The sequence below is a fragment of the Macaca thibetana genome, chromosome 5 (genome assembly GCF_024542745.1).
Source record: "Macaca thibetana thibetana isolate TM-01 chromosome 5, ASM2454274v1, whole genome shotgun sequence".
Taxonomy (NCBI): domain Eukaryota; kingdom Metazoa; phylum Chordata; class Mammalia; order Primates; family Cercopithecidae; genus Macaca; species Macaca thibetana.
Genome location: NC_065582.1, coordinates 17,208,156 through 17,222,565, shown reverse-complemented (window position 1 = coordinate 17,222,565; position 14,410 = coordinate 17,208,156). Strand labels below are relative to the sequence as shown.

The following is a 14,410-nucleotide window of genomic DNA, read 5'->3' as shown; positions in this document are numbered from 1 at the left end:
AAGGGCAGACAGCCCATTTCCTGCATACTTCCTTCTGTATTGCAGTACAAGAATATTGTTAAGAACTGGGAGTTTCCGTAGTCTTGGGAATAGGACCAATTCCCAGATATTTAATTTAGTTCTGGTCTCATCTAAATTGAAATTTTGTCATAGCATTTTTCTCACAGTAACTGTTTAAAGGAATTCTTTTCCAATTTGTCTTTATTTATTGTGAAGTCAGGCCAAATCCCACAGGTCTTTACAGCTGTTCTTGTTTGCAGTTATTGGTGACATTACTAAATCACTAACACACATTATTTTGAGATTGGAGACCCTATCAATCAACCCATGTAGTGTCCTCTCCCATTATTTGGGTAAATTCTTCTGAAAAAAACTGAAGAAAAATAACATAGCCATTAGCATGCATGAGTCAGATACTTTTAAACTGGAAAGCAACGCAGAAGTGAAAGTACTTTCAGGAAAGGCAGAGAAGAGATTTTATTGCTCCCGTATGGTATCTGTGCTGCTACATGGCACCTAAGAGTTTTTCATTTTGGTTTTGGTTTTTTGTTTTGTTTTGTTTTGTTTGTTTGTTTTTTGGAAGCAGAGTCTCGCTCTGTCCCGCAGGTTGTCTCACTGCAACCTCCGCCTCCCTGGTTCAAGCAATTATCCTGCCTCAGTCTGCCCAGTAGCTGGGACTAGGTGAATGCTGCTATGGCAGGCTAATTTTTTATGTTTTAGTAGAGACGGGGTTTCACCGTGTTGCTCAGGCTGGTCTGTAACTCCTGAGCTCAGGCCATCTGCCCACCTCATCCTCCCAAAGTGCTAGGGTTACAGGTGTGAGCCACCACGCCCGGACTATTTTTTGGTTTGGTTTTTTTTTTTTTTTTTTTTTTTTGAGACAGGGTCTCGCCCTGTCGCCCAGGCTAAGTGACACGATCTCAGCTCACTGCAACCTCCACCTGCCGGGTTCAGATTCTCATGTCTTAGCCTCCTGAGTAGCTGGAACTACAGGCACACACCACCAGGCCCTGCTAATTTTTGTGTTTTTAGTAGAGACAGGGTTTCACCAAGTTGGCCAGGTAAATCTCCAACTCCTGACCTCAGGTGATCCTCCGGCCTCGACCTCCCAAAGTGCTGAGATTACAGACGTGAGCCACCACACCTGGCCATTTTTGCTTGGTTTTTTTTGTCTCTCCTGAATTATATACTTTTCTTTACTAGCTAAAGATAAATTTTTCCCTTTCTCAGAAATCCTGGTTTTGATTTTTTAAATTACTTTGGAATTTTCTAAAAACAGCTCCAAAGCTCCAAATGAATTTGTAAGTCCCTTAAGTTCAGAGGTGGGTTCTATGCAGCTTGCTGATTTACACATGCAGCGTTGGGTTTTACTGGGGGCCTGTGACTTCCCCTTACTAATAGCCTCCTTGATGTGGCTCATATTAACTTATAATTGTTTAGGTCCATAGTTCTCATTCCTCATTCTGGTTTTGTCTTAGAAAAACAAGTAACAGAAAACGATTATTTTTATGGGATAAAATTACTTTTAGTCCCAGTTTTTAGAGATGATCATGGATATGGTTTGGCTCTGGGTCCCCACCCAAATCTCATGTCAAATTGTAATCCCCAATGTTGGAGGTGGGGCCTGGTGAGAGGTGATAGAATCTTAGAGGTGGATTTTTCATGAATGGTTTAGCACCATGCCTTGGTGCTGTTCTCATGATAGTGAGATCTCACAAGATCTGGTTGTTTAAAAGTGTGTAGCACCTTTCACCTCACTCTCTCTCTCTTGCTCTACTCTGATCATGCGATGTGTGTGCACCTGCTTCACCTTCTGCTGTGATTGTAAGTTTCCTGAGGCTTCCCTAGCCATGCCTCTTGTATAGCCTATGGAACTGTGAGCCAATTAAACCTCTTTTCTTTATAAATTACCCAGTCTCCAGTACTTCTTTATAGCAAGGAAAGAACAGACTAATACTAAATCATTAAGTCAAATCGTCTCCCAAAAGGTTACTTATCCAAGCTATGAATATGCATCTACAGGTAAAATTAACCAGCAGTTAACAGTAAAACAGTTTAAAAGCTATATAACCCGATATTTGGCAAAATACGATAAGAACGTGGTGAAGTAGTTGGAGATCTGTGAAATTTATAAATGGGATTTTGCCTCTAAAAGGCTTTAAAGAGGAAAAGCATAAATATACTGGTTATTTTGATCATTTTTCTTTGTTAAACTAATTTTTAAAGTAGTTTCTTCATATCTCAAGACGAACAATCTTGTAAAATGTTCATTTCTGACAGTCTTAAAGATTAAAGGGACTACTGAAAGATAAGAAGTGAGTTTTCTTAGAAGAATCGGAAGAAGATAAGATATTTAATAGATACATTGGTAAATATGGGGGATTAGCTAAGATAATTAAGCTGAATGTTATTCAGCTCCCTGATATCTGATATGATTGATCATATCAGAAGGCTAAGAGTGGGCAGAGATCTTAATAGTTACTAGATGCAAAGAGCAGACCACACAGCTAAAATGAGAAGAGAAGAGGCATGCAGAGAAGAAGTGGCACAGACATAAGCAAGTCTGATGTTAAGTACTCTATAATCACATGGATTTAGACTCGAAGCTAGGAATTTTTCAAACAAGCTCTTCTTGATTAATGTATACTGCATTGGGGGGAAAAATTACAAGTTCAGGAGGTTTTTCTTGTTAATAATTTTGGTCCTGACACTTTGATGTCTATGCATGCTATTTGCTTATTCTGATAGCTACTATGTTCTATATTGAAAGCATTTGTCATTGTCGATACTCAGACTTTTCTTTCTGTATAGAATATTGGGTATTTAGTAGATTGGGAAGAGTTGTTTTGGGGAAATTTTTGTAGTAGATAGTTCTCAAAATTTTTGCTGGAGATTTCCTCCACATTCAACCAAAATTTATCTAGATACACACTTTACAAAAAGAGTCAAAAGGACGTTAAAACTGAGTAGACATCCTTGTGTACTGTTGCTGGGAATGTAAAATGGTGCAGTCACTATGAAAAATAGTATGGTAGTTCCTCAAAGAATTAACAATAGAATTACCATTTGATCCAGCTATTCCACTTCTGGGTATATGCCAAAACAACAACCGAAAGCAATCTCTTGAAGAGGTATTTGTACACCCATGTTCGTAGCAGCATTATCCACAATAGCCAAAAAGTGAAAGCAACCAAAATGCCCAACAACTGATGAATGGATAAACAACATGTGGTATACAAATACAATGGAATATTCATTCCACCTTAAAAGAAAGATAATTCTGACACATACTACAACATGGATGAACCTTGAGGACATTGCACTGAGACAAGTAAGCCAATCACATAAAGACAAACTGTATGATACCACAGATATGAGTCATCTGGAGTAGGCAAACTTATAAAAGCAGAAGGTATAATGATGGTTGCCTGAAGATGGGGGCAGAGGGGTATAGGGAGTTGTTGTAATGGTTTTAGTTTTGTAAGATGAAAATGTTATGGAGGATAATTGCACAACGATGTGAATATGCTTAACACTACTGAACACTTAAAAATCATTAAGAAAGCAAATTTTATATTACATGTATTTTACCACAAATTTTTAAACAACAAAACAAAGAAAACCTGAACGGGTGAAATGAAGAAGTGATTTAAAAGAAGTTAGAGATTTGTTCTCCTATGTCAACATTGATGATTCAAATGTTATCTGTATAGAGTTTTTTTCTCTAAAAGACTACATTATGTGTATATTTTCCTAGAATTAAACTACTTTGTAACATTTACTAAGTAAAGCCTTAATAGTATCTTTGGCAAAATTCTTAAATATTTTTAGGGTCAAGTAGTGTAATACTGAACCACCGACTTTGTGTAATGCTGATGGTAAGATATTTACATTCGGGCATTGAACTGAATTATCAGGCACTTTGCACAAATAAAGTTTGTAATCTATATAGCCTATTCTTCTGCAATGCATAGAATGTTTAAATGTAATAAAAGTACGGAATGATTAAAAATCAGAGACATTTCCATTGTTATGAAAATGGATTGATTATGGTAAGTTCAAAGCAGCAACAGCATTTCATAGACAGACCTCTGAGTTTTAACCATTTTCCGTCTACATCTTTCTTTTTCTTTGAGGAAAAAGTTATGTCATCAGAAAAAAAAGATATAGATAAAATAATTTGGAATTATAGTTAATTCTATATTCCCTGATTTGGAGAAAATACAAAGTTCTTATTCTAGATTCATGTAAACAGAACAATTATAAACTATAAATTCTACTCAGATTACTTCATTTTCATTTAATCTTCGAAGACCTTTAATTACAACTATTTTTGAAAAATATAAAATGCTTAAGAAAAAATATATAATTGAAACATCAGACAAAACCAGTTCTTAAATAGTTCTTAAGAAAATACCATGGAAAGGGAAAAATAAAATTCAAATATTTCCTTTCTAATTGAGTATGCATTATTACCTTTTCAAAATTGAAATAATGAAGTAATGAATGTGCAAATCAAATTTGTAATTAATTAGCTGAAATAAAAGCTTCATTGCCGATGTGCTACATTTTTTGTATAGTTGGTGTTTAGTCTATTACCAAACTGCCAAAATATTTTGTGCAAAATAATCTATTATTTGCCTCTTCCCAAATGCATTCTAAGAGTGCATGCTCTATGAATACATAAGATGACAAAACAAATAAGTCTTTCAACTATAGCTCTCTCTCTCCCCCTACCTCTTACACATTGTCTTTTTTCTGAAAAATGTCTTAACTTCTTTATGCATGGTGGCACTAATAATCTTTTTTTCATTTTGGGGGCCTTATGTATAAGGTATTGCCCCATAACCTTTGACATATGAGCCTTTCATAGAAAGAAGAACACACCCATGCACAATCCTAAACCTGGGAAAAAGCTTTCCACAAGGCACACAGGGCACTAGGTCAGGGGCTGTTTACTACTCCGTAAGGGGCCATGCCATGGTGAATAAAGAGGCGCTGTGTTCTAGATTAAGACTTGGCATTTTGTTTCTTTTGTTTCTAATATTCTCTCCAGAACTATTATACGTTCAAAGTTATCCTGAAAGTCTGTACAGTTGCCCCTTGAACAACAGGGGTTTGAACTATGCAAGTCCTATTATGCATGGATTTTCTTCTGTCTCTGCCACCCGTGAGACAGCAAGAGCAACTCCTCTTCTTTTTCCTTCTCCTCAGCCTACTCAATATGATGATAAGGATGATGACCTTCATGATGATCCATTTCCACTTAATAAACAGCAAATATATTTCCCCACTGAATTGGTTGCCATGTTTCTTAAGTGTCTCTTAATATTTAGGATTCCCTTTCCACTTCTTTTTTTCCTTATAATTTATTTATTGAAAAAAATCAAGCCCTTGGTCCTGAGGAATTTCCCATCATTTGGATTTTGCCAATTGTATTTCTGCTGTGTCATTTAATATATTCACCGATCCCTTTATATGCCATAAATCTGTAGTTATGTGGCAGACCAAGTATCACTAACAGCTGAACAGGCAGGCCTCCATAACAACAGTTTCAACACTAGCTAAGTGGTTAAGTTAAATATTAAAGCTGAAAGAGCCAGTGCTTTTATACAAAGGCTGGAATGTAACGAAAGCCCACCAAGAATTTTGCCTAGGCCTTTCTTGGGCCTTGAAGCACAAGATATTAAAAGCATTCTTAACCAGACTGTTTAGGATTAAACAAGTTTTTACTGGGGGTCTGAAGAAACTCCCCAGACCTTCACAAATTGTATTGAGAGTCTGAAGGAACTCCCCAAACTTCCATGATTTAACAGGAGACAAGATAAGGGGGCCGGATGCAGTGGTTCACACCTGTAATCCCAGCACTTTGGGAGGCTGAGGTGAGTGTATCACATGAGGTCAGGAGTTTGAGACCAGCCTGGCCAACACGGTGAAACCCCATCTCTACTAAAAATAAAATAAAATAAAATTAGCCAGGCATGGTGGTGCATGGTTGTAGGCCCAGCTACTCGGGAGGCTGAGGCAGGAGAATCACTCGAACCTGGGAGGTGGAGGCTACAGTGAGCTGAGATCACACCACTACACAACAGAGTGAGACTCCATCTCAAAAAAAAAAAAAAAAAAAAAAAGAAAGGAAAAAAGGGTAATCACCCCCAGCACCTAGAACCATCTAGATTAAGTAAATTTACTGAAGCTCCAGAGGAAGGTCTTCAAAATTCAGACCTTAGTTATAGATTAGAAGAAATTCATCACTTATGTTTCTAGACAAATGCACACTAACATGTAGACATATAGCTCAGATAGTATATAAGCTCTGAAAAACTTTGTAATTTTGAGTTGGTCTGGCAATATTTTCTAGGCCTGGTACTGATTGTACCCAGTTACAGGAATAAACTCTTCTCTTTCCCAGTTCATCAGCATCTCGTTATTGGGCAACAAGAATAAACAGGCCGATCCTAGGACTGTTCTGAGAACAGTTAGACCTAAAGCTGGGGTCCCTAAGCCCCAGGCAGCAGACCAGTACCCATGTGTGGCCTGTTAGGAACCTGGCCACAGCAGGAGGTGAGCAGCAGGTGAGTAAGCATTACCACCTGAGCTCTGCCTCCTGTCAGATCAGCAGTGGCATTAGGTTCTTGTAGGAGCCGAACTCTATTGTGAACTGCACATGTGAAGGATCTAGGTTGCGTGTTCCTTATGAGAATCTAATGCCTGGTGATCTGAGGTGAAATAGTCTCATCCTGAAACCATCCCTCCCCAGCCCCCATGGAAAAATGCCTTCCATGTAACTGGCCCCTGGTGCCAAAAAAGTTGGGGACCACTTATCTAAAGAAATGATTAAATTCAGATTCAATGCATTTGACAAGAATACTTCATAGGTGGTGATGTGTCTTCCTATTGAGAAACACATAATAAGTGATTGTCACTCCTTGTGTGATGTCAGCAGCCTATAATGGGTTGATCCATTAATTCATTAGGAGTTGCAAAAGGGTGACATTCTAATTCTATCTTTTCTTCTTTTTATATAAGCAAAAACATATTTTATCTATTTATTTAAGTTTTTCCCAGCTATTTCCCAAATAACTTACGATGCTTTGCATATTAGAAGAATAGAAATAAGACATCCAGTAATAGAACCAGCTGAGATCATACTAGAAGCAATTAAACATGGTTTCAATAATTCTGTTCCTTTCTTAGATGGACTTTTTTGTGCTCCAGAGATAATTGTGAAATGCCTATAGTCAAATGCTATCAAAAGGGACTGATTTAGTGTGTTCTACTAGGACACGAAGAGACTGACAATTTTCTGGAATTTAACTAGAGACTTAAAATATGTATGTTTCTTCTGTGTAAAGAATATAGAAAATGTCTTTATAGTCCTGCTAAGTAGACAGTTATCCTTTGCATTTCCACTTGCTGTCAAAATATATACATGACATATGCCAAGTAGATTAAAAAATTGAAGAATATCTTATATTCTCTAGTTGTAAAGTATTCCTATCACTCTGGTAAAAACCTCAAAATACCCAGAATAAGAGTTGCACTTAATAGTGTATTCTTGTTGTGTAAGGATTAACCAGCAAATTTTAGATATGTTTGTTTCTGTGTATTTATAATCCATTACATTTCAGAACTCATAGCTAAGTATTACCCATAATAACTAGCACATATTCTACATGATCTTATGGCAATCAGCCAACACCAAAGTATAAACATCAAAGAAATGTCATCACCATAGGTGTGTACTTAAACACAGAAATCCGTATCTCCAGATCAATAGTGTTTCCTGGCCCCTCTTGCTCGCCCCTTCAGATGTAAATTAGGAAATTCAAAGGAAACAGAAAGAACTAAGCAACAAGTGGCTGGGCCTCCATACCAACTGCTGAGCCTGGGGCAGCTGTTGGCATGACCTTTAGTGAGTCTTCCACTTAGCAATGTCCTGGCCAGGCTCTCTAATACTGATGGTCACTCACTTGTCAGCCCACTTGGGAACAATCCCTCAAAGCTTTCTAAACTGTGACTGCATTTTTCTGACATAATAAGCATAACTTATTGAACAGATTTAAATCTTTGATGAACTAACAGTGCTTCAAAGTCATTATTCTGACATTAGTGGCAGTCTCATAGACAGTGAACTGTACAAGATCAGATGGATCCCACAGTGACCAAAGAAAATGCTCTGGAGTTTGTTTTTTGACTAACCCTGTGATACAAGTTCACTTTATTTTGATTTGTCTCTTTCCAAAGTGAGACATAGTCAAAAGAAAATACCAAAATACCAACGACTGGGATGCTTTTAAAAGGAAAAACTAAGGATTTGAGAGGACTGGGTCTACTCAGTAAGTAAAATATCACAAGGGAAATTATAGAATTAGAAACTAGAAGGAATAATTGTGATGAGCCAATCACACATCCTTCATCTTATAGCTGAGGAAAATGAGGTCATATGGTATGAAATGACTTATCCAAGTCACGCAGCCAGTCAGCAACAGGACTAGGACTCATGTCTTTGACTCGTTTTACTATGCAAATTGCTGAAGGTTAATATTTTTGGTGTTTAGTTGCTTCCCTAAACACTAAATTCACTAATGAGTGGTTAGTCTCCATATAAATGTATGGCACGTAAGTGAAATCTCTGGAAAAAAAAGAGGAAAATACATTCTATGAAACTGCTAAATTTGGTATTCACAGTAACATGACGTCAAAATTTCGTTGGAATACAACTTTTTATCTCATTATTGCCTCACAGTGACACAATAAGCCCTGGCAAAAACTGCTATTTTTGAAGTTGTATTCATTTTTCCATGTCATCGGGATTTACTTGCGTTCAGTGGATTTTAACAATAATTTATTCACTGGTTGTCTGGACCATGGATCAAAAAAATTACAAACAGTTTTGCAAATGTCTCAAAGTCATTAGGCAGATCTGCCTGGCTTATAAATAAATCCCGTAAATTTCCTTGGTATTATTTAAAATTAAGGAAGTTCAAAAGTGACCTTCAAAAATGCAATACTTGAATTAAAATAATAGCATATTATGTTTAAAATCATGTTAATAACATTTTAGAAATGAATCTAAACCCTCTCCAGAGAACCCTTGACTAAAATATGGTCTTTTGTCTGACATTTGCTTCAAAATAGGAGAAATGGGGGGAGTGAATTAGCACATAGATGGGGCGCAACTAACCATGGGTTAATGGCTGTTGAGGCTGGATGAAGGATATTTTTAAAAATAAGAGTAATAGTATCTAATTTTATGTATGTTCAAAATTCTCCATAATAAAAGTTTTAAAATAACTAAAAAAAAAAAAGAAATGAATCTAAACCCTGTTCATACCAAAGAAAGGTAAAATGTTTTTAATTTAAAGCCATCTCCACCATCTTCAGTAAATCCCTTGTATGAGAGTTTAATTTGCTAATTAGACTGATGATACCTGCCTGCATTGTGAGTTATGGGTAATTAGATGTTACAATGAACTACTAAGAGAGAAAGGACCCCTCAAAGTGCAGTCAACCAGATCATTATCTGAGGCAGAGCAAGCTAACTATCACCATAAAGTTCAAACTAGAAGAACTGATCTAAACATCTAATGGACAATATTGAAGGGTCAAACCCCTTATGCTTAGTGAATTCACACTATACAATGTTTTTAGTAAATTAAAATGGGCTTTGATATAGGAAAAATATGCAGTATCAGAAAATGTGTACAGAAAAATAGAAAACATGTAGAGACAACCCTCACTGAGTTCTAGAGAATTTCCTATAAACCGAAGAATACAAAAGTCCAAATCCAAAGTTGGGACAACCACTCTCAGGTGACTTAACCCTTTGACTCTCACTTTGGAAGACCTGGGGAGTTAGAACATTCTAGAACAACTCCCTGTAATGGAGCTATAGGAAATTACTCATTTCTCCTCCTCTCTCCCAAGAGAGGCCCCTTTAGTCCTTGGGTGTCAGGGAGGAAAAACGTAAGTGTATCTTGAACTGCTGAGGTAGTCCTCATAGTGTGACATATGACAAATGAATAGTGAAGGAGAAAAATATATTTTAGTAGGCCTAACAAATATTATCTCTGTTTAGTCCCCAATGACTGTTGAGACACTACTTCCATGAGACAATATCTTCTGTGGTCCAAACAACCGATTTACAATTAAATATATAGAATGCAACTTGTTTGTAAATTGATGATACAGAAAGATTTCAATACCTAAATAAATTACAGTAATGAGATTATAAAGTTTTCTTAAATATTTATTACTGTGGGAAATCCTGACAGCACATGGCCCTTTCAAGATGCTGACACATAATGACATCCTTGTATTGATCACACATCACTTAGTCATTGCCTTTGATTGTGCAGTGGTGTCACTTGCATCTTCTTTAGTCCCTTGACAAGAGAGTAAAGCTGCAGTTTTACACACATGCAGTGTGTTTTATAGCCCGTAGAATCTTTCTTTGCAGCTTACACACAATGGAGAAGGGAAGCCTTGTGTTGGGGAGCACTGAGCAGAGGGGCAGGAGCAAAGAGGCACACAGTAGAACTTGCCTCTTAGTTGAGAGAGCACAATACTGCTTAAACACTCATATTTGATAGTCTGTGGCTTGCCAAAACTTCTTCCTTTAATTTGCAAGAGATACAAGATGATGAATCATCAAAATCTCACCAGGAAAAACAAAATTCTAAATTTTTTGTCATTTGTGCTCAGCATTCAAAGGCATTTCTTCAGATAAAAATGCTGTTTTTATTCATACATACAAGTGACTTACTAGTCTTCGATTATTGGCTTAATACGCAAATGTTTGTTGAATGAACACTGACCAGTCTCACTGAAGCCTAATTCAAAGCTTGACTGTCCACCACATTCTAGAAGGAAAAAACAATCCCCTAAATCCTTTACGTCTTATAGGTGAGGCTATTCAGGCTTCAAGAGTTTGCATGACCTACTCATATGTATTACCATTGTAGACATCCCTCTCAGGCCTACTCTGATTCCAACCCTGGAAAAAGAGTTTACTTTTCATAGTCTGATCTTCATATCCCTGTTACTTACATGAATAACAAAATACAGGGGAACACATTTTGAGCTAAAACACTCTCATGGAAAATTCCATCTGTATTTGTTTGTTTTGTTTGTTTGTTTTTGTTTTTGTTTTTTTTTGAGACACAGTCTCACTCTGTTGCCCAGGCTGGAGAGCAGCGGTACAATCTCAGCTCACTGCAACCTCCGCCTCCCGGATTCAGGCAATTCTCCTGCCTCAGTCTCCCAAGTATTTGGAATTACAGGTGCCCACCACCATGCCCGGCTAATTTTTGAATTTTTAGTAAAGACTGGGTTTTACCATGTTGGTCAGGCTGGTCTTGAACTCCTGACATCAGGTAATCCTCCCACCTCTGCCTCCCAAAGTTCTGGGATTACACGTATCAGCCACCATGCCTGGCCCCATCTGTATTCTTTTACAGTGAAAATTAGAAAGCCAAATATTGTTTTCATTGACCCATTATGTGAAACATAGAACCGTCAATAAAAAGGGAAATTAAGATTTTATAAAACTATACTAGTTAATAAGAAATGAGAATGAACCTCTATGCACAGAGAAACTCCAATACAGAGTAATTCTGACATCTGTCGCATTGGATAGCAGGAAGGAATCACAAATCCTACATGAATCCTTATTGCTACAGATCATGCAAAGAGACTTCGTAATATTGCCTTTGATTACAGACATGCCGAGAACATTTGAAAAGTGAAAAATACACAGCATATGCATACTAAGATTCTACTTCAATGAATATTAGACTATACCTGTCAGAGATTCCAATAAAACCCTCATAATGTCTTCGATACAGCAGAATGAAAGCAGAGGATATAAAGCATATAAGTACATGACCCCAGGAAGGCAGCAAATACTCTTATCTGATATAGTAAGAACTGAGAGCTTGATGCATTTTGTCAGAGACAGTAGGAAATATTTTATTCTGTGAATAAATTATCCGATTTGATTTTGTTTCCACTATTTGTTTTTAATTAGGCAAGAAACATTTCCAAATTTAAATCGCTAAGAAATATTTCCAAATCTTTAATAGGTAAGTTCCAAACGACGGTATAGTATTTCATCTGTAGTCAGTCATCTTTCCACTTCAAATCAGAAGCAAGATGCTAAACTTGCTTACTAGTTTGCTATTAACTTGTGGGGGAAAAAATCTGGTTCTTCTTGATATGACAGATATTTTTCTTTCCTGTTGTTTTACATGCATTATTTTCAATACACAAAATACTGGGCAAAGCCCTGCTATAAAGAACTCTTTGGTTGGAAAGAGCCCATTTCCAGGATTTTCATCTGACTTTACCCAGCAGGGACCACAGGGCAGAAGCCCGTCTTTGGAGTGTGGGCTAGGATTACACGCTGTGGCTGTCAACCAGCAGTAACTGCTTAACAGACCTCTGGCATGTCAGTGACTTTTGTGTTCAAAAAAGGGCAATATTTGCAGTTTAAAAAGCATTTTGGAAAACTGTAGGATGCGAAAACTTTATTAGTATCTCGCATCTAGATAAGGAGAGGAGAATGTTACCCCAGGATTCATCAGTCACATACTCTCTATGCACAACCAACCATGAATAATTCAGCTGCAACTAATGTTTGGCGTTTTTTCTAAGCATTTTCTACTTCCTTCCTAGAACACCTGAAGGATAAATTGGAAGAATACATGGCCCGATTTTCCAAAGTGAGGATTGTTCGCACCAAGAAAAGAGAAGGACTCATCAGGACCCGTCTCCTGGGGGCATCTATGGCCAGAGGAGAAGTCCTGACGTTCCTGGACTCCCACTGCGAGGTCAATGTGAACTGGCTGCCCCCACTCCTCAGTGAGTACAGGTTGCTACAGCACCATCCTGGGATGCCTCAGGGGGAGTGAGCGGTTTGCTTCTATTTAGTTTGCAATCAACAAATGCTAGAGGTCCCTTCTACAAGGTTTCCAGTAGAAGCCTTGAATTTTATATTTACCACTGCTGAAAACAGTTTTCTAGGTAACTGCTTCAGGCAGTATTCTACATAATGCCATAAAATTGGCATTTTAAATAATACCAACTTCAAGCTAACTTACAGTTTTAAAAAGGTTTCATTTATCTTAGATATCCTCCTTTAGCGTTGTCAAATTCACTGGGTGAACACTAAAAGAAAAATGTATCCCAAAACTCTTTTATAGTCCTGTAACTACAGCAAGATTAAAATACACACACACACACACACACACACATTGAACAAGTATTACAGGATTGTTAAGAAAAGAAGAAGGAAAAATATTCATCCCCAGAATACAGTTAAAGTGTAAGCACCTTGACATTTTCTAGGATTTATAATGCCGTTTCTTTTCTGTTATTCTTTCCACTTCTGGCACCATCCTATAGCCCTAAATATACAGTTCCCTGTATTTACAGAGATTCCTTCAAACACAGTGCAGCTGTCCAGGTGCTGTGTCTTAAATGCTCACAATATGGCTAAGCTGAGGGAAACAAGATTATGTCATAACACACTTGGACTGTTAGATACACAAAAGAACTGAAAGTAATTTAAGGTAGAAAACATACGTGTGGTTCAGTTCAAGCTTCATTACTTTTGTTTTAAAACGAAGTAAAATATAAAGTGCAGTTGTAGATAAGAAATAGTCAGTTTGAAAAAAAAAAAAACCCTCCTTCTAAAAAGTTGTCGGTGCACACTTAGTGTTCACCTTTCTGACTTTGCTAAATCAACTTTTATTGTAAAAATATCCCTGGCCTTGGAACTAAAGTCACTAGCAACTGCCTTCACAATAGCTGTCTCAGAAAGAACAGTTTGCTATTGACTACTGTGTAGGTTTTCAGCAAGAACCAGCAAAGCTCCATTAGTAAAAGATGTGGGAGAAAAATCAATGGAAACTGTATAGGATTTAAAACAGGAAACAACCAGTACCCAACACCCCCCACCACATTGCCCAGCCACATACCCCTGCACAGATGACTGCCCAGCTACCCTAATCAACCAGAATGTTTCGGTGCCCCTGCAGTCAGAGACTCCTCCGAGCCTTTAATTAAAAGTACCTTGTCCAAGGACACAGCAATTTAGAGCTTCATCAGCAACAGTGAGATTCCCTCAAACTGAATTTGACCTATATGGTGTTGAATACCCAAGGAAGTCAGCAAAAGGCCTAATTTAGTTATGAATCAAAGCAAATCCCTAAATGCCAATTATTGAGTGTCTGATTGTTCACTATGAATCTATCTAAAAAGAAGAAGACAGAAAAAAAAAGAGTAAGAGAAACCCACAACCCACATTTCTCATTAAAGTATTTCATTTCCTGTAGTCCTGATGGATAAGAAATGATTCAAGTTCAGGATCACTATCTTTTTTTATTTTCCTCTATCAGTGTCTTGA

At 37.3% G+C, this 14,410-nt stretch overlaps 1 protein-coding gene across 2 annotated transcripts in view; it reads left to right on the top strand.

The window, feature by feature from the left end:
• GALNTL6 (polypeptide N-acetylgalactosaminyltransferase like 6) overlaps window positions 1-14,410 on the top strand; it is a 1,210,113-nt gene that overhangs the window by 972,864 nt on the left and 222,839 nt on the right. For both annotated transcript variants that reach the window (XM_050792469.1, XM_050792470.1), the window contains one exon: window positions 12,679-12,864. In XM_050792469.1, coding sequence (XP_050648426.1) covers window positions 12,679-12,864 — 186 coding nt within the window. The remainder of the gene's footprint in view (window positions 1-12,678; window positions 12,865-14,410) is intronic.